The 20000-nt window shown below is 43.6% G+C and overlaps 2 protein-coding genes across 2 annotated transcripts in view; both read right to left on the bottom strand.

Annotated features, from left to right (window-relative positions):
- Positions 1-10576: 10576 nt before the first annotated feature.
- On the bottom strand, positions 10577-19959 carry LOC112227666 (protein AF-17-like). The gene is made up of 6 exons (XM_042308453.1): positions 19918-19959; positions 19650-19671; positions 19159-19190; positions 15984-16261; positions 13950-14031; positions 10577-12347 (listed from the first exon to the last, which is right to left on the bottom strand). The coding sequence occupies exons 1-6, from the start codon at positions 19957-19959 to the stop codon at positions 12057-12059; spliced, it is 747 nt and encodes a 248-aa protein (XP_042164387.1). The 3' UTR covers positions 10577-12056.
- The window catches only part of LOC112227475 (MLLT10 histone lysine methyltransferase DOT1L cofactor), a 76828-nt gene continuing 76787 nt past the window's right edge, over positions 19960-20000 (bottom strand). The window contains exon 12 of the mRNA XM_042308915.1: positions 19960-20000. This exon is cut by the window's right edge and continues 87 nt beyond it. The gene's annotated coding sequence lies outside the window, so the exon portion shown is untranslated.

Raw genomic sequence — 20000 nt, 5'->3', positions numbered from 1 at the left:
GATGGCTGTTTAACAGTCTAATGGCCTTGAGATAGAAGCTGTTTTTCAGTCTCTCGGTCCCTGCCTTGATGCACCGGTACTGACCTCGCCTTCTGGATGATAGCGGGGTGAACAGGGCCTGGCTCGGGTGGTTGTTGTCCTTGATGATCTTTTTGGCCTTCCTGTGACATCGGGTGCTGTAGGTGTCCTGGAGGGCAGGTAGTTTTCCCCCGGTGGTGCGTTGTGCAGACCTCACTACCCTCTGGAGAGCCTTGCGGTTGTGGGCGCAGCAGTTGCTGTACACGGCGGGGATACAGCCCGTCAGGAAATGTTTGTGAGTGTTTTAGGTGACAAGCCAAATTTCTTCAGCCTCCTGAGGTTGAAGAGGTGCTGCTGCACCTTCTTCACCACACTGTCTGTGTGTGTGGACCATTTCAGTTTGTCCGTGATGTCTACTCTGAGGAACTTCAAACTTTCTAACTTCTGGGCCAATTGTGCAAAAAAAAAGACACTGGGCCAATTGTGCACTGCCCTATGGGACTCCCAATCACGGTCAGTTGTGATACACCCTGGAATCAAACCAGGGTTTGTAGTAACACCTCTAGCACTGAGATGCAGTGCGTCACTCGGGAGCCCAAGGTGATGGGGAACAGGTAGTCTGACTTCTGAGGCAATGAACCTGTAGAGCGTCATCCTCTTTTATGATGTTGCCCCTTAACTGATCCAAGATCAGCTTAGATTTGTATCCCTTAATTGTTGTTAGGATTTGGTCTGGTAAGCTGATCCTAGAGCTGTGCTAATGACAGACAATAACAATCACACTTACCTTCTTTTCTTTTCCGGTGAGATGAACACTCCTCTCTTTCTCTATCTCTTCGGTCTTGCTCTCCTTCAGCCACATCTGTCCTTCCATGCTGGAGGACTATATACGACCTTTGACCTTACTTAGCACTGCCTCTGTGACATGTCACACACGCATATACACACATATACACACACACACAAACACACACACACACACAATAGGTGATATTGATTGGTGATGTGTGTAGGCCTGGTCAGATAAGTGAGACAGTAGAGATTACATCCCAATAAGAAGCAGCTCTGACCTTGACAGATTGACTGACTGACTGGGGGGTGTTAGTATGTGAGTGGGGGTGCAGAGGTGGCATCTTTAAAAGAATGAATAACATTTTGAAATTAGAGTCACTCTCTCTCTGTTTATATACATTCAGTGTCTGAGCGTCTCTCTCTCTGTCTTTATCTCTCTGTCTTTATCTCTCTCTCTCTCTCTGTCTCTCTATCTCTCTCTCTCACTCTCCAACTCTATCTCTCTCTCTCCGATGAACTCTAATTAGTAGATTGTTCTCATTGAAGTGGCATTTTGTTTTATAACTTATACAATAACATCCCTAGAGCAGCACCCCCCTCCCTCCCCTTCACCCCCTCTGGTACCCCCTACCACGCTTTATTCCATCTCCCTTTGTCTGGCCAATGAAAAGCCACTACTCTCTCTCTCCCCCTCGCTCCCTCTGTTCTCCTCTCCCTCTCAGCTTTGCTCTGTCTGCTCTCTCACACACAACAACAACAACAGCAATAATAACAACAACAATAATAATAATAATAGCAGACATAATAACAATAATAACAAAAAATAACAACAACAACAATAATAATAATAATAATGATAATAACAATAATAATAGTAATAATGATAATAACAATACTAATAGCACTATTAATAATAATAATATTAATAACAATAATAATAATAATAATGATAATAACAATAATAATAGTAATAATGATAATAACAATACTAATAGCACTATTAATAATAATAATATTAATAACAATAATAATAATGATAATAACAATAATAATACTAATAATGATAATAACAATACTAATAGCACTATTAATAATAATAATGATAATAACAATAATAATAGTAATAATGATAATAACAATACTAATAGCACTATTAATATTAATAATATTAATAACAATAATAATAGTAATAATGATAATAACAATACTAATAGCACTATTAATAATAATAATATTAATAACAATAATAATAATAGTAATAATGATAATAACAATACTAATAGCACTATTAATAATAATAATATTAATAACAATAATAATAATAGTAATAATAATAACAATAATAATAGCAATAATAATAAGAATAACAATAAGAATAACAATAATAACAATGATAAGAATAGTATTAACAACAATAATAATAATAATAATAATAATAACAATAAGAATAATAATAAACAATCACAATAATAATAACAACAGTAACAATAAAAAATAATAATGACAATAAGAATAATAAGAATATTACAGGATATCCTATTCATCTTTCCTCTGTTCCCTCCTGAGAGAGAGAACCAGTTTGTGTGTGTCTTGTCTGATAGAATATCAATTCAATTTAAGGGCTTTATTGGCGTGGGAAACATATATTAATATTGCCATTAATATTAATATTGCCAGTGAAGTAGATAATAAATAAAAGTGAAATAAACATTGAATACAAAATGAACAGTAAACATTACAGTAAAAAGTGAATAGAGACATTACACATGTCATTTTATGGCGATGTACAGTGTTGTAACGATGTGCAAATAGCTGAAGCACAAAAGGGAAAATAAATAAACATAAATATGGGTTGTATTTACAATGGTGTTTGTTCTTCACTTGTTGCCCTTTTCTTGTGGTAACAGGTGTATTCTGCTGTGATGGCACACTGTGATATTTCACCCAATAGATATTGGAGTTTATCAAAATTGGAATTGTTTGTAAAGTCTTTGTTGGTCTGTGTAATCTAAGGCAATGTATGTCTCTAATATTGTCATACATTTGGCAGGAGGTTGGGAAGTGCAGCTCAGTTTCCACATTTTGTGGTCAGTGTGCACATTTTTTTATCTTCAGTTAAGTACAAATTCTTATGTTCAATGACAGCCTAGGAACAGTGGGTTAACTGCCTGTTCAGGGGAAAAACGACTTGTACTCGGGGATTAACTCAGGGATTCGAACTTGAAACCTTTCGGTTACTAGTCCAAAGCTCTAACCACTAGGCTACCCTGCCAACTGTCTGCTCCTGAGAGCCTACGGAAACCTTTCTCAATAGCAAGGCTATATTCACTGAATCTGTACATGGTCAAATCTTTCCTTCATTTTGGGTCAGTCACAGTGGTCAGGTATTCTGCCACTGTGTACTCTCTGTTTAGGGACAAATAGCATTCTAGTTTGCTCAGTTTTTTTTGTTAATTCTTTCCAATGTGTCAAGTAATTATCTTTTTGTTTTCTCATGACTTGGTTGGGTGTAATTGTGTTGCTGTTGCTGTCCTGGGTCTCTGTGGGGTCTGTTTGTGTTTGTGAACAGAGCCCCAGCACCAGCTTGCTTATGGGACTCTTTTCCATGATAATCTCTCTGTAGGTGATGGCTTTGTTATGGAAGGTTTGGGAATCGCTTCCTTTTAGGTGGTTGTAGAATTTGACGGCTCTTTTCTGGATTTTGATAAATAGAGGATATCAGCCTAATTCTGCTCTGCGTGCATTATTTGGTGTTTTACGTTGTACATGGAGGATGTTTTTGCAGAATTCTGCATGCAGTGTCTCAATTTGTCATTTGTCCCATTTTGTGAATTCTTGGTTGGTGAGCGGACCCCAGACCTCACAACCAAAAAGGGCAATGGGTTCTATAACTGATTCAAGTATTTTTTTTGCCAGATTCTAATTGGAATGTCAAATTTTATGTTCATTTTGATGGTGTAGAAGGCTCTTCTTGCCTTGTCTCAGATTGTATACAGCTTTGTGGAAGTTACCTGTGGTGCTGATGTTTATGCCGAGGTATATATCGTTTTTTGTGTGCTCTAGAACAATGGTGTCTAGATCAAATTTGTATTTGTGGTCCTTGCGATTGGACCATTATTTTTGTCTTACTGAGATTTACTGCAGACTGTTCTAGTGCCTTTGACAATTCGTTGATATATATATGTTGAAAATGGCTCAAGCTGCATCCCTGTTTCACCCTACGGCCCTGTGGACAGAAATGTGTGTTTTTATCCTATTTTAACCGCACATTTGTTGTTTGTGTACATGGATTTTATAATGTCGTATGTTTTTCCTCAAACCCTGCTTTCCATTGATTTGTATAGCAGACCCTTATGCCAAATTGAGTCAAAATATTTCTTGAAATCAACAAAGCATGAGAAGACTTTGTCTTTGTTTTGGTTTGCTTGTTTGTCAATTAGGGTGTGCAGGATGAATACGTGGTCTGTCTTATGGTAATTTGGTAAAAAGACAATTTCACATTTGCTCTGAACATTGTTTTTACTGAGGAAATGTACTAGTTTGCTGTTAATAATAAAGCTGAAGATTTTCCCAAGGTTGCTGTTGATGCATATCCCACGGTAGTTATTGTGGTCAAATTTGTCTTCACTCTTGTGGATTGGAGTAATCAGTTCTTAGTCCCAAATATTGGGAAAGATGCCAGAGCTGAGAATGATGTTAAAGAGTTTAAGTGTAGCCAATTGGAATTGGTGGTCTGTATATTTGATCATTTCATTAAGGATACCTCCCTCTCCAACCCCCTATTCTATCCACCCCTCCACTTACAGCGCTCCCTTTCTTCTTATCCCACACATACAGGCTCACGAGTGGTGCAGTGGTCTAAGGCACTGCATCTCCGTGCTAGAGGCATCCCTACAGACCCTGGTTTGATTCCAGGCTATATCAGAACCGGCCGTGATTGGGAGTCCCATAGGGCGGCGCACAATTGGCCCAGCGTTGTCCGGGTTAGGGTTTGGCCGGGGTAGGCTGTCATTGCAAATAACAATTTGTTCTTAACTGACTTGCCTAGTTGAATAAAGGTTAAATAAACACACAAACACACACTCTGTTGCAATATCAAACTTGTAGCATAGTGTTACAGTAATACACTTTCCAGCTCTCTTTGAATCGGCCTATTTGGAGGATGAATCTCCGATGTCTTCAGGTTTGGTGGTTCGTGTTTGGTTCAATTCCTTAACTCAAGTTTCAAGATTCAAATTGTATTAGTCGTAGGTACAGCATACACATGGTTTTTACCGTCCAACAACACACTTACTTGCAGGTTCCTTCTCGAAAATGCCACAATAATAAATAATAAAATCTAAAAATACGAACATAGAGTAAATGGCTCAGTAGATTTCTTGTTGTTGTTGCATACATGTAATCAATACAGGAAGTCACAATTTATAGTACAATATTTACACATGTTTTGGGGGGCTTAAATTGTGCAGTATTTTAGTATAATGATGAGTCTGATAGCAGTGTGTGTGTGTGTGTGTGTGTGTGTGTGTGTGTGTGTGTGTGTGTGTGTGGATTTTCTCAGTACTGGTACTCACTGTATATAGCCATATTACTTTTCCTCGTTATCGTTATTCACTGTGAATTTATTCCTCATGTCACTATTTCTATTTTTTCTAAATTCTTTACTCTGCATTGTTGCATTTACTCTGCAGTGTTTCACTGTTAGTCTGCATGTGACAAATAACATTTGATTTGATTGATGAGTGTATATATGTCTGGGTGTCTGCATGAGTGAGTGCATGTGTGCTATGGTGCAGAGAGTCAGTGCAGGTGGTCAGTCCAGTTCAAGTGTTCAGCAGTCTGATAGCTTGTAGATAGAAACTGCCTGAGCCTGTTGGTATCAGACCTCGTGCTGTAATACTGTCTGCCTGGCGTTAAGGGAGAGAACAGCTCGTGCTGGGGTGTGTGGGGTCCTTGATGATGCTGCTGGCCTTCCTCAGGCACCGTTTTGATTGGATATCCTGGATGGGTGGGAACACGGTCCTGGGCCGTCTTCACCACCAGCTGGAAGGCCTTGCGGTCGTGGACGAAGGAATTCCTATACCAGGCAGTGATGCAACCGGCCAGGACGCTCTTGATGGTGCAGCGGTAGTATTTGGAGAAGACCCGGGGCAACCGAAAGGTTGCTGGATCAAATCCCCGAGGTGACAATGTAAAAAATCTGTCCTTCTGCCCCTGACCAACCCGGGTTGGGTTAAATGCGGAAGACACATTTCAGTTGAATGCATTCAGTTGAATAACTGACTAGGTATCCCCCTTTCCCATTTCTCTACTGATTAGTGTCTATGGCTGTCTGAGGGATCCACTGGTCTTGGTCCACTTGATGTGGATATGCGTGTGTGTGTGTGTGTGTGTGTGCGGTCTCAAGGGCTTTAAGATTATGTTGACAAAAGGTGCACCTGGTGCCCTTAGATTGAGTTTCTACCCCCTCGTCCCCTCTCCTCCTCCCTCATCCCCCATTAGCCCAGTTGTTGTCTTGGGAATATTTAGAGATTAGGCACAAGCTTAATGGTACGATTTGAACATTAATGTCTGCTGAGAGGCTTGGGGTGGGTGTTTTAGTAAAGTGATGGGGGAAGGTTGTGTTAATCCAGCTAACCTGACCTAAACACACTGTCGCCTTTCAGAGAGTCAAAGAAGAAGAAACATCAATGCTGAAGTCTTCATGGCCTGGTGTGTTTTTCTTTACATCAGTGACTCTTCCTTTCCTTTATCTCTCTCTCTCTCTCTCTCTCACACACACACACACACACACACACACACACCTCCATAATAAATGGCCTTCTACACCCCTGTAGGTGAGTAGATCTCCGTGTGCGTGCCGCAGCCTGAGGGTCGCGTGACTAAAACGGATGGCCCTACTTGGGTCTGGAGATTACACCCAATATAAATAGTCTTCCCCTGACATCCAGCGGGAACGATTTAACATAGCCTTATAGGAACGACTCAGGCCCTTCCTGGACTAGGTTATATTATTCATTATTAGGAGTCCAGTAATGAGCAAATGACGTGTCTATTTTTACCTGATGATCACACAAGCAATGATGTCTCCAATCTACATCCCATCACATTCATCATTACATTAATATCTACCTTCCTAGGCTGTCTGGGTAATGATGGCTCTCATTCTGATCATCTACCGAGAAACACACAGAACAGACCTGGTCACCCAGCCTACTGTGGCATAACATGAAATGATTGATTTATTCACCAATAACAACATTCCATTTATTAATCAATGAATGTTGATCCTCACAGGGGTTTAAAAGCATGCTAACTGGGAGACATTGACTTTGGTTTTTGGTTAGGAAATGTTACTGGTATTGAAAGTGGCAATGCCAAGGTTGAACAAAACCAAAGCGTGGTTTCACCTCGTCCTCTGACTGCTTTCGAAGGTAAGGAAAGAAATATGTAAATATTTAATTTGGCTGAACCATCCCTTTAAATTCTTAGAAACGTTCGTCATCAATTGATATACTAGGCTACAGCAGAGCTTTCCATCTAGATTGAAGGGCTCGGGACTGCAGTAGGCCTTGGTCAAAACTAAACGTGAAATCATTCAAAAATAAAAGTAGCCTAATGTATTATCGCCAGAGAGTGCTCTGAGTAAAGGTAGATAGGCCTACAATTATTTAAAAATAAAAATGGCTATAAATAGATGCGTGTCGCGTTGACTACAGACCTAACCTGCTTCGACAGTTCTGCTGCTCACGCCGACAGTCATTGCATTTTGGTACACCAGAAGTACATTCATTTCCAATGGAAAGCTGTGTTTGCCTTGCGTTGCAGAGGCAGTTGCAGGGCGTTCTGTGTGGTGCATACATTTAGATTTATCGAACGTATGCGTCAAACTGTAGGTATAGACGGCTTGACAGAAATAGTAGCAGAAGGTTGAACATTTGTTGCACACATATCCCGATGATGCTGCGTTCCATTTAGCGCAAAAGCACCGGGTGTGATCGAGGCTAATAATTTGTGTTGGTTGCATTTCCCCGCGTCGATGGGGAATAGCAGAAATAAAACAATACTGTTTTTCGAATAGATGTTCCTTGTTCATAGAGCAGCGCTGTTTTAAACAGTGAGACATTTCAGACACTGACTGACTAACAGTTTATAGTTTGTCGTTTTACATGTAGGCTCCGAAGTCAGCGGCGAGGACTCCGGTCTATATTCGCAGTCTGCTGCACCTCGCTCGGTTTACAGATCAACTCCACTCCGCTGACAGCTGGAAAACGGAAGGCTGAAGCTCCACACAGCCTTAAAATAAACCTTATTTTGTTCTGAATTTTATTCATTCAAACCCTGTTTCGTCTTTAGTGTATATTTAAAAAGCTATAATTTGTAGCCTAGTTATGAAAATATCCTATTTAGAAACGAATATACACGCATTTACCATGCGTGTTTTTCTTATTTACCTTTTGCCATATAAAAAAGTAGTAATAATATTTTTCCACGATAATTGCCATAGGCCTATTATCATTTATTTTAGGATTATATTTGATTTTTTTTGTAGAAATGTCAAATGTATTTGTTCAATAACAAATAGTTTAATAATTTAAGGCACATCAATGATGAGGTTTTGAGTGATCATTTCCTAAATATATATTTCTACAAATTCTAAAATGGTTAGTATTGACATTATTTTGTAGGCTACACACAACGAACATTACAATTAATTTGTTTCTAGTTGCCAGACGTTATAGAGTGAAAGTTTGATCTAGGCCTCCTCCCCCTCTCTCTTTCTGCTGTCTGTGACCCCTGGGCAGGCAGAGTGGCTGGGAAATACCCCTGCTCTGGAAGAGGCCTGGTGCGGTTCAGGAGTGGACGACAGAGAGATGAAGATTAGGGAAAGAGAGAGAGACTGAGGTAGAGAGAGATTCATGTCAGATGGAAGCTTCACATAACTGTGTGGACTGTCTCACACACACACACACACACACACACACACACACACACACACACACACACACACACACACACACACACACACACACACACACACACACACACACACACACACGGGTTTGGCCCACATTGTAAATAAGAATTTGTTCTTAACTGACTTGCACAGTTAAATAAATAAAACATGTAAAAACATTCATACTGAATTCTTCACTCAGTCATATAGGTAAATAAAAAGGGCAACTCGAAGCCTGTGTTTGTTTAGAGGGGAAGAAGTACAGAACAGAGAGCAGTAGTAGTAGTTACGGAGGAGTATGGATAGGGATGGGGGGAGCTAGACAGAGGAGTGTCAGTCAGCAGAAGTACAGAACAGAGAGCAGTAGTAGTAGTTACGGAGGAGTATGGATAGGGATGGGGGGAGCTAGACAGAGGAGTGTCAGTCAGCAGAAGTACAGAACAGAGAGCAGTAGTAGTAGTTACGGAGGAGTATGGATAGGGATGGGGGGAGCTAGACAGAGGAGTGTCAGTCAGCAGAAGAATACAGGCTGTCTGTATGTGAACAGGGATGAATCCTGCTGCTTCTCCTCAGGACCTTTATCCTACAGGAGAGGAACCTGTGGGGGGTAGCCTACACAGGCAGCACACACAGACACATCTGATTCCGGTGATATTCCATGGGAATCCCGTCAGCTGCTCCCGAACACTTCAGTCTCCCGCTATCTCCTCCCTCTCGCTCCTCTGTTTTTGTCTCTCCCCTACGTCTCTCTGTTCCTGGCCCTAAACACCTCTGTCAGAGCGATCTGGTTCCATTCTGAACCGGAATCTTGGCCAGGCAGCTGGGAGTAAATTTTCCCTGGATCATCACCCTCACAACACATACACACACACACACACACAGAGAGAGGATTAACCCCCTCACGATTCCCATAATGATTTACACCCAACTACAGCTGCTAATGGTTTTCTGCTAATGGTTTTCCTAAATGGTAATTTTTCATTTGAATTACTAAATTCATGTTTAATTTAAATACAATTTTAAATTAATTACTAAATACATGTTTCATTATTATTACTATGACTTCTTTTGATCTCTTCATCTGGACATTTTGGGCCAGTTTCCTGCTTCCAGATGAAGCAGGAAACTCAATGGAGAATTGTGTGTGAAACGACTGATGTTCTGCAGCTTAGTGTTTTGACTTTTGATCAGGCACCTCATTCGGCAGCATGGGGGTCCTCACTCAGCTGTTAACCTCCCCTCCCCCGGGGAGAAGCAGTGGCTGCTGGGAGGTGATCAATGATGGACGACGGCTCTGCTCCCACCCCAGAATGGGAATGCTGTGAATGGATTGAATGAGAGGGAGGAAAGGAGGAGGAGGACAGGGCGATGAATAAGGACAGGGGAGGAGGGAAGGAGAGTGGTGGACAAGGAGGTAGGGTGGGGGCATGTTTAAACAGCCTGGACTTGAGTGACAGGGCTGATAGAGGGTGAGGGTTGAAGAGTTGCTGGGGGGCTGAGATGTGAGGGGAAAGTGAGCTTTTAATTCCCCGAGCAGAAGCAGATGTAGCAGAATGGCGCACACACACACACACACACACACACAGCTAGGCAGCTGGAAGTCATCAGGGACAGGGGTGCACATTGTGTGTGTGTGTTTGCTGGGGCAGGAGGAACCTGGACCACTATAAAAGGGGCATGCAGAAACTGCTAAACACTAGACAGAAGACGGCAAACGAGAGAGAGTGTGAGAGTCTGTTTGTCATCCCTCCATCCAGAGATGGGGGGTAAAGAGGTTAAACAAAGAGAAACCTGTTATTAGACAGAAGGTTTAGGGAGGTAGATCTGTTCTTTATTCAACCAAAGCATTAAAATGCATTTTACAAAAAGCACTTGAACAGAGCTGTTAAATCAAGCTTTACCGATGTTCTCACAAACCAAACCATGACGACATCCCGACACAGGCTTCCTGTAAGTCCTCCTCCTCGTCTTTTCACCAACAGTCCGTCTCTTTCTTTATCCGGAACGCTTCTTTATTTCAGTGACTTGAAATAGAAACATTTGAGGATGTTTTATGATTTTTCAGTTGTACAAAACTGATCCAAACAAAAGTGAACACAGACGGAAACATGGTGCCGAGTATAAAATAACCGTTGTGAAACTTAGAAAAACAACGAAACAATGTCGCTGCACATATAAAAATAAATTAACACTTTGTGTTCAGTCACCGTCTCCTGTTGTCTGCTCATAAGAGTCACACAAAATGAGGTTTATTGGCTATCCTTCACACCAGCAGGGCCAATCACAATCACTTATTTACACCCCACAGCCAATGAAAAATATATATTTATTTACACAAACGAGGTAAAAACTGTGTTATTGAATCCACACCCCTCCCCACAATAGCAGCTATATACACCACCACCACTACTTCAATCTTTCTGAGTACACAACAAGTATCTGTTTCCATCAAAAATGTTTACAGCAAGAGTGAGAAAAACTTCAAACATTAGTATAAAACAAACGCTTGTAAGAACAGCGGGCACTTCTAAATAAATAAAAAGAGACCATTTATAAAGTTTGTTTCTGTAGTTTGTGAAAGCAGCACAATACAGCTTCCAGCTTCTCAGAATGTGTTGTGTGACCTGTTGCCTGGGCAACGCAGCTTGACAGCCAGTAATATGGTGAGAATGGATGTCTGACAGGAGAGACAGGAAGAGGAGTATGAGTAACCCCGCCCCCTCGGCTTTAGGCACTTGGGGATTGGACCCTGACTGGCCAGTCATGAATGTTGTGGATTCCTATTGGCCGATGCTGAGAGTTGTGGGCACTAATCGGCTGGTTTGTGTGTGTGAGGTAGGTACAGCAGAAAGACAGTCATAGCAAGGCTTCCATGGCTGAGCAGTCAGTCAGTCTTACATTAGAGTGGTCTCTGGTCAGGTCTTATGCTGGTCCATACACACAGATATAGAGAGGTAAAAGCAGTTACAAACTCCTCCCTCTCTTAAAACTGTCCAATGAGAGTCATACTTCCCAGACCGCATCTCTCCAGCTGAGCTGTGAGTCAGTCAGCTATGTTAGTGTCCTGATCGTTTTTTGGAGTTTGTAGTTCTATGTGGGTGAGCTTGTGTGGTTAAACACACAGCACTGATCACATGATGGTGGAGACCCCTGAGAGAGAGAGAGAGAGAGAGAGAGAGAGAGCGAGAGAGATGGATGAATAGAGAGATGGATAGAGAGTAGACAGAATCACCAACAGAAAGAGAGAGAGAGAGATGGATAGAGAAAAGAGAGAGATATGTTTTGTGGGTCAGGTCTTCTCCTGTCCAGTGACTCCAACAGCTTTCTCAGCCAGCCGGGGCTTCTGTGCAGCGGCGTGTGTGTGTGTGTCGGGGTGTGTGTGTGTGTCGGGGTGTGTGTGCCGAGCCAGGAAGGGGTTGGCGGTGATGGTGCCGTGGGCGTTGGAGGAGGAAAGAAGGGAGGTGATGGGCAGCTGAGCAGAGGAGAGAGGGATGGAGGGAAGCTGGGAGGAGGAAGACTGGAGTTGGTGGAGGTCTTGTTGTTGCTGCATCAACTGGTAAAATAACACCTGCTGCTGTTCCTGGAGAGAGAGGGAGGGAGGGGGAGAGAGAGAGAGAGAGAGAGGGAGGAGAGAGAGAGAGGGGGAGAGCGAGAGAGAGGGGGGGAGCGAGAGGGAGGGAGAGAGGGGGAGAGAGGGGGAGGGGAGAGAGGGAGAGAGAGAGAGAGAGGGGGGGAGAGAGAGAGAGAGAGAGAGAGAGAGAGGGGGAGGGAGGGAGAGAGAGGGGAGGGGAGAGAGGGAGAGAGAGAGAGAGAGAGAGAGAGAGAGAATTTAATAAAGTATTTAATTTCCTTGTTTACCACAACAAATCTACTAACCCTACACATTTTATGAATTGAAAAATCATGGTGGAGTATGCATTTTTAAATTTCCAATTGATGTAATCCATTAATGATTTGACTTGTCTGAATCGAATATGGCCATTTCGTATCATGAGGGCGAAAGCATATATTCCTGAACTGTAGGCTACACATTTTACATTGGAAACTAAATTGTGATTATGTTCTATTTTGAATCAAATGTTATTCTATTATAATGCGGATAGTGGAGAATATTTATTTATTTGTAGAACAACATGACAACACCCAATTTTGAATCTTTGTAATTTCGTACAGGGCTGCTGTGGTATATTGCAGTGGTATATTGCAGCCTACTTTACTGAAGAAACAAGGTCTGAAATAGAAAGAGATGTGGTAGGGAAAGTCATTTTATGATGGTACTGAAATTGTCTATCACACACTGATGCAATCCACATCACGTTCATTCACAATGTGGTCGGCCAATAAATTAAAAGTTCTTCAATAACTGTATTTTCGCAAAGTTATAATCATCATAATGAACATAGACTGCATTTCCAGTCAAATCGTTTCATTTCAGCTGTAATGTCTTTCTTCCAAATCTCTTTTTAATATTTTGATTTCGTTGTTCCTGATAGGATGTGTCTTCATTAGGGGAGTAGTGAAGGAGGACCACGACCATTTCTGCTGTCTAATATCCAGCCGGGGTGACACCGTAACAGTGTCAAATCACTAGTTTTATTCCTCTCTTTTCCCCGTTGCAACCAGGGTTATTTCATCTCTGTATTCAATCAGGCCTTAATGTCCCAAAAATGCTGCAGTTGTAGCCTACCGTCCAATGAGGCCTGCGTATCTCAAAGCCATATCAAAGATCTTGGTTGCAAAATAGTTGCTATATTGCTGAACACTGAGAGCGGAGAAATAAAAAACGTGTTCCTAAAGAAAGCTGATAACCTCCAAGTGTGACAACGAGACAGCTGTGTTTTGCCCGGCAATAGAATTTTAAAAGGTTATTCAAATCAGAACACTTTGTTTTCTCTCGGAGCATTTGAGAGTGGTTTGATCAACACAGCAGCAGGCCCATGAGAAACGGGTACAGGAGCAGACAGACACTGTCATTACAGGAATCACGAGGATAATGCACTTTACTGTTCGACCAAAATCATGGTTTTAGCCTCCTAAACATTTTGAGTGAGGTGACCATGTAGAATGTGCAGCTCGCACTGATGCAACCAATTAAAAATGTAACTCGCACAGCCAAGTCAAAGGGCCGCAATATGCGACTAAATGGTGTCAGAACGGAGCCCTGGTGTGTGTGTGTGTTTACCGCAGAGGGCTGTGAAGACAGTAGCTGTTGTAGTTGGTTCTGGTGCAGTAAGAGCCTCTGCTGCTCAGACAAGGCACCCAACCTGAGTGAAAACACACAAAGCCAGACACGCAGTTAGAAAACTACAACACACACACACACCTGCTTTTAGCTGTAGCTGAGCTGATGTAATCCAATAGGAAAGCAGGGAGGGAGAAAATATAACAACATCAACTTGAATCTAAAGACAGAGCGAGAAACAACCATGTCAATCAATGGAAGGACAGATAGGTAGCCAGCCAGCCAGACTACCAGGTAGCCATGCAGCCAGCCAGCCAGACAGACTACCAGGTATCCATGCAGCCAGCCAGACAGACTACCAGGTATCCATGCAGCCAGCCAGCCAGACTACCAGGTATCCATGCAGCCAGCCAGCCAGACTACCAGGTATCCATGTAGCCAGCCAGACAGACCAGGTATCCATGCAGCCAGCCAGCCAGACTACCAGGTATCCATGCAGCCAGCCAGCCAGACTACCAGGTATCCATGCAGCCAGCCAGCCAGACAGACTACCAGGTAGCCATGCAGCCAGCCAGCCAGACAGACTACCAGGTATCCATGCAGCCAGCCAGACAGACTACCAGGTATCCATGCAGCCAGCCAGACTACCAGGTAGCCATGCAGCCAGCCAGCCTACCAGGTAGCCATGCAGCCGGCCAGACTACCAGGTAGCCATGCAGCCAGCCAGCCAGACTACCAGGTATCCATGCAGCCAGCCAGCCAGACTACCAGGTATCCATGCAGCCAGCCAGCCAGACTACCAGGTATCCATGCAGCCAGCCAGCCAGACTACCAGGTATCCATGCAGCCAGCCAGCCAGACTACCAGGTATCCATGCAGCCGGCCAGCCAGACTACCAGGTATCCATGCAGCCGGCCAGACTACCAGGTAGCCATGCAGCCAGCCAGACAGACTACCAGGTATCCATGCAGCCAGCCAGACAGACTACCAGGTATCCATGCAGCCAGCCAGCCAGACTACCAGGTAGCCATGCAGTCGGCCAGCCAGACTACCAGGTAGCCATGCAGTTAGCCAGACAGACTACCAGGTATCCATGCAGCCAGCCAGCCAGACTACCAGGTAGCCATGCAGCCAGCCAGCCAGACTACCAGGTATCCACGCAGCCAGCCAGCCAGACTACCAGGTATGCATGCAGCCAGCCAGCCAGACTACCAGGTAGCCATGCAGCCAGCCAGACAGACTACCAGGTATCCATGCAGCCAGCCAGCCAGACTACCAGGTATCCATGCAGCCAGCCAGCCAGACTACCAGGTATCCATGCAGCCAGCCAGCCAGACTACCAGGTATCCATGCAGCCAGCCAGCCAGACTACCAGGTATCCATGCAGCCAGCCAGCCAGACTACCAGGTAGCCATGCAGCCAGCCAGACAGACTACCAGGTAGCCATGCAGCCAGCCAGACTACCAGGTATCCATGCAGCCAGCCAGACTACCAGGTCTCCATGCAGCCAGCCAGCCAGACTACCAGGTAGCCATGCAGCCAGCCAGCCAGACTACCAGGTAGCCATGCAGCCAGCCAGCCAGACTACCAGGTAGCTATGCAGCCAGCCAGCCAGACTACCAGGTATCCATGCAGCCAGCCAGACTACCAGGTAGCCATGCAGCCAGCCAGCCAGACTACCAGGTATCCATGCAGCCAGCAGGACAGACTACCAGGTAGCCATGCAGCCAGACAGACTACCAGGTAGCCATGCAGCCAGCCAGATAGACTACCAGGTAGCAATGCAGCCAGCCAGACAGACTACCAGGTAGCCATGCAGCCAGCCAGACAGACTACCAGGTAGCCATGCAGTCAGCCAGACAGACAACCAGGTAGCCATGCACTCAGCCAGACAGACTACCAGGTAGCCATGCAGCCAGCCAGCCAGACTACCAGGTAGCCATGCAGTCAGCCAGCCAGACTACCAGGTAGCCATGCAGCCAGACTACCAGGTATCCATGCAGCCCGCCAGACAGGCAGATGTAGTGTACATACCTGGTGTTGATGGAGCTGGAGATGGGCAGAGCGGTGCTGGGGCCCGGTGAGGAGGTATGTGTGTAGCTGTATGTGTGAGGGCTGGAAGTGGTCTGTATGACTCTGTTCAGAACCCCCACTATCCCCCCCATCCCTAGCCCAGCTCCCCCTCCCAGCAGCATTGTTCCCATGGCAACCCCGTTGAGCTGAGGCGGCTGGGGGGGGCTGTGGGAGATGGAAGGGGGGGTGGAGAGAGAAGAGGTAGAGCCACCACTACTGCGGCCACACGACACGCTATCCTGCGAGAGAAAGTGCTTTGTTTACCAATATCAGCATAAATAGTGTGCATTGACAGCATAACAGCATAACCAGTGTGTAACGACAGCATAACAGCATAACTAGTGTGTAATGACAGCATAACAGCATAACCAGTGTGTAACGACAGCATAACAGCATAACTAGTGTGTAATGACAGCATAACTAGTGTGTAATGACAGCATAACTAGTGTGTAATGACAGCATAACTAGTGTGTAATGACAGCATAATTAGTGTGTAATGACAGCATAATTAGTGTGTAATGACAGCATAACAGCATAACTAGTGTGTAATGACAGCACAACAGCAGAACTAGTGTGTAATGACAGCATAACTAGTGTGTAATGACAGCATAACAGCATAACTAGTGTGTAATGACAGCATAACAGCATAACTAGTGTGTAATGACAGCATAACTAGTGTGTAATGACAGCATAACAGCATAACTAGTGTGTAATGACAGCATAACAGCATAACCAGTGTGTAATGACAGCATAACAGCATAACTAGTGTGTAATGACAGCATAACAGCATAACCAGTGTGTAATGACAGCATAACAGCATAACTAGTGTGTAATGACAGCATAACTAGTGTGTAATGACAGCATAACTAGTGTGTAATGACAGCATAACAGCATAACTAGTGTGTAATGACAGCATAACAGCATAACTAGTGTGTAATGACAGCATAACAGCATAACTAGTGTGTAATGACAGCATAACTAGTGTGTAATGACAGCATAACAGCATAACTAGTGTGTAATGACAGCATAACAGCATAACCAGTGTGTAATGACAGCATAACAGCATAACTAGTGTGTAATGACAGCATAACAGCATAACCAGTGTGTAATGACAGCATAACAGCATAACTAGTGTGTAATGACAGCATAACTAGTGTGTAATGACAGCATAACAGCATAACCAGTGTGTAATGACAGCACAACAGCAGAACTAGTGTGTAATGACAGCATAACTAGTGTGTAATGACAGCATAACCAGTGTGTAATGACAGCATAACCAGTGTGTAATGACAGCATAACTAGTGTGTAATGACAGCATAACAGCATAACCAGTGTGTAATGACAGCATAACAGCATAACCAGTGTGTAACGACAGCATAACAGCATAACTAGTGTGTAATGACAGCATAACTAGTGTGTAATGACAGCATAACAGCATAACCAGTGTGTAATGACAGCATAACAGCATAACTAGTGTGTAATGACAGCATAACTAGTGTGTAATGACAGCATAACTAGTGTGTAATGACAGCATAACTAGTGTGTAATGACAGCACAACAGCAGAACTAGTGTGTAATGACAGCATAACTAGTGTGTAATGACAGCATAACAGCATAACCAGTGTGTAATGACAGCACAACAGCAGAACTAGTGTGTAATGACAGCATAACTAGTGTGTAATGACAGCATAACCAGTATGCAATGACAGCATAACCAGTGTGTAATGACAGCATAACTAGTGTGTAATGACAGCATAACAGCATAACCAGTGTGTAATGACAGCATAACAGCATAACCAGTGTGTAACAGCATAACAGCATAACAGCATAACTAGTGTGTAATGACAGCATAACTAGTGTGTAATGACAGCATAACTAGTGTGTAATGACAGCATAACTAGTGTGTAATGACAGCATAACTAGTGTGTAATGACAGCATAACTAGTGTGCAATGACAGCATAACAGCATAACCAGTGTGTAATGACAGCATAACTAGTGTGTAATGACAGCATAACTAGTGTGTAATGACAGCATAACTAGTGTGTAATGACAGCATAACCAGTATGCAATGACAGCATAACCAGTGTGTAATGACAGCATAACTAGTGTGTAATGACAGCATAACTAGTGTGCAATGACAGCATAACAGCATAACCAGTGTGTAATGACAGCATAACTAGTGTGTAACGACAGCATAACTAGTGTGTAATGACAGCATAACTAGTGTGTAATGACAGCATAACTAGTGTGAATGACAGCATAACTAGTGTGTAATGACAGCATAACCCGTGTGTAATGACAGCATAACTAGTGTGTAATGACAGCATAACCAGTGTGTAATGACAGCATAACCAGTATGCAATGACAGCATAACCAGTGTCTAATGACAGCATAACAGCATAACTAGTGTGTAATGACAGCATAACCAGTGTGTAATGACAGCATAACCAGTATGCAATGACAGCATAACCAGTGTGTAATGACAGCATAACCAGTATGCAATGACAGCATAACCAGTGTGTAATGACAGCATAACCAGTATGCAATGACAGCATAACCAGTGTGTAATGACAGCATAACCAGTATGTAATGACAGCATAACCAGTGTGTAATGACAGCATAACCAGTGTGTAATGACAGCATAACCAGTGTGTAATGACAGCATAAACAGTATGCAATGACAGCATAACCAGTGTGTAATGACAGCATAACCAGTGTGTAATGACAGCATAACCAGTGTGTAATGACAGCATAAACAGTATGCAATGACAGCATAACCAGTATGTAATGACAGCATAACCAGTGTGTAATGACAGCATAACCAGTGTGTAATGACAGCATAACAGCATAACTAGTGTTTAATGACAGCATAACCAGTATGCAATGACAGCATAACCATTGTGTAATGACAGCATAACCAGTGTGTAATGACAGCATAACCAGTGTGTAATGACAGCATAACTAGTGTGTAATGACAGCATAACCAGTGTGTAATGACAGCATAACCAGTGTGTAATGACAGCATAACAGCATAACTAGTGTTTAATGACAGCATAACTAGTGTGTAATGACAGCATAACTAGTGTGTAACGACAGCATAACCAGTGTTCTAGCTGGGTAACGGTGCTGCCTTACCTGAGCAGGTAGAGAGGAGTCACCCTTCACATCTGAAACACACAACATCACACAGTCAGACAGTGAGAGTGACAGTGTGTATGTCAGGGTGAGGTTAGGCGGTGTGTGTGTGTATGTCAGGGTGAGGTTAGGCGGTGTGTGTGTATGTCAGGGTGAGGTTAGGCGGTGTGTGTGTATGTCAGGGTGAGGTTAGGCGGTGTGTGTGTGTCAGGGTGAGGTGTCAGGGTGAGGTTAGGCGGTGTGTGTGAGGTGTGTGTGTCAGGGCGAGGGTGAGGTTAGGCGGTGTGTGTGTGTATGTCAGGGTGAGGTTAGGCGGTGTGTGTGTGTGTCAGGGTGAGGTTAGGCGGTGTGTGTGTGTCAGGGTGAGGTTAGGCGGTGTGTGTGTATGTCAGGGTGAGGTTAGGCACAGTCAGGGTGAGCTGATGTCAGGAGCTGTTAGGCGGTGTGTGTGTATGTCAGGGTGAGGTTTTAGGCGGTGGTCTGTGTCAGACCTGTGGGCAGCTGCAGCAGCAGCTGGTGAAAGGCACAGACAGCTGAGCTGACAGGAGCTGCAGTCGTTCTTTCTTCATGGTCAGAGTTTTAATCTGGTCTTCTAGACGCCTGTTCTCCTGCTGCAGCTGGTGGAGGGACCTCAACAACCCCAACACTACCACACACAGAGAGGAGACCATATTAAACCAATACAATTGAATTATCCAAACAATGAAATATAGGTGAGTAGATTAGATCTGATGAAGTCATGTAGCTGTGTGTGCTCACCATCTCCCTGTGCTCCCTGCTGCAGTAGGAGCTGTTGTCCATCGCTCCACTGTCTCTCCAGCAGCTGTTCTATAGAGGTGTCC

The sequence above is a fragment of the Oncorhynchus tshawytscha genome, linkage group LG29, assembly GCF_018296145.1.
Source record: "Oncorhynchus tshawytscha isolate Ot180627B linkage group LG29, Otsh_v2.0, whole genome shotgun sequence".
In the NCBI taxonomy this organism is placed as follows: Eukaryota; Metazoa; Chordata; class Actinopteri; order Salmoniformes; family Salmonidae; genus Oncorhynchus; species Oncorhynchus tshawytscha.
The sequence above is the reverse complement of the archived record's forward strand: the minus strand, read 5'-3'. Positions and strand labels throughout refer to the sequence as shown.

What these genes read in the sequence shown, in the direction of transcription:
- LOC112227666 (XM_042308453.1), bottom strand. Translation starts at nt 19,959, where the DNA reads ATGGACAACAGCTCCTACTGCAGCAGGGAGCACAGGGAGATG. An exon ending in GCTGCTGCAGCTGCCCACAG is followed by an intron (nt 19,191 to 19,649) that starts GTCTGACACAGA and finishes TGTGTGTTTCAG; the next exon opens with ATGTGAAGGGTGACTCCTCT. An exon ending in TGTCTTCACAGCCCTCTGCG is followed by an intron (nt 12,348 to 13,949) that starts GTAAACACACAC and finishes CTCTCTCTCCAG; the next exon opens with GAACAGCAGCAGGTGTTATT.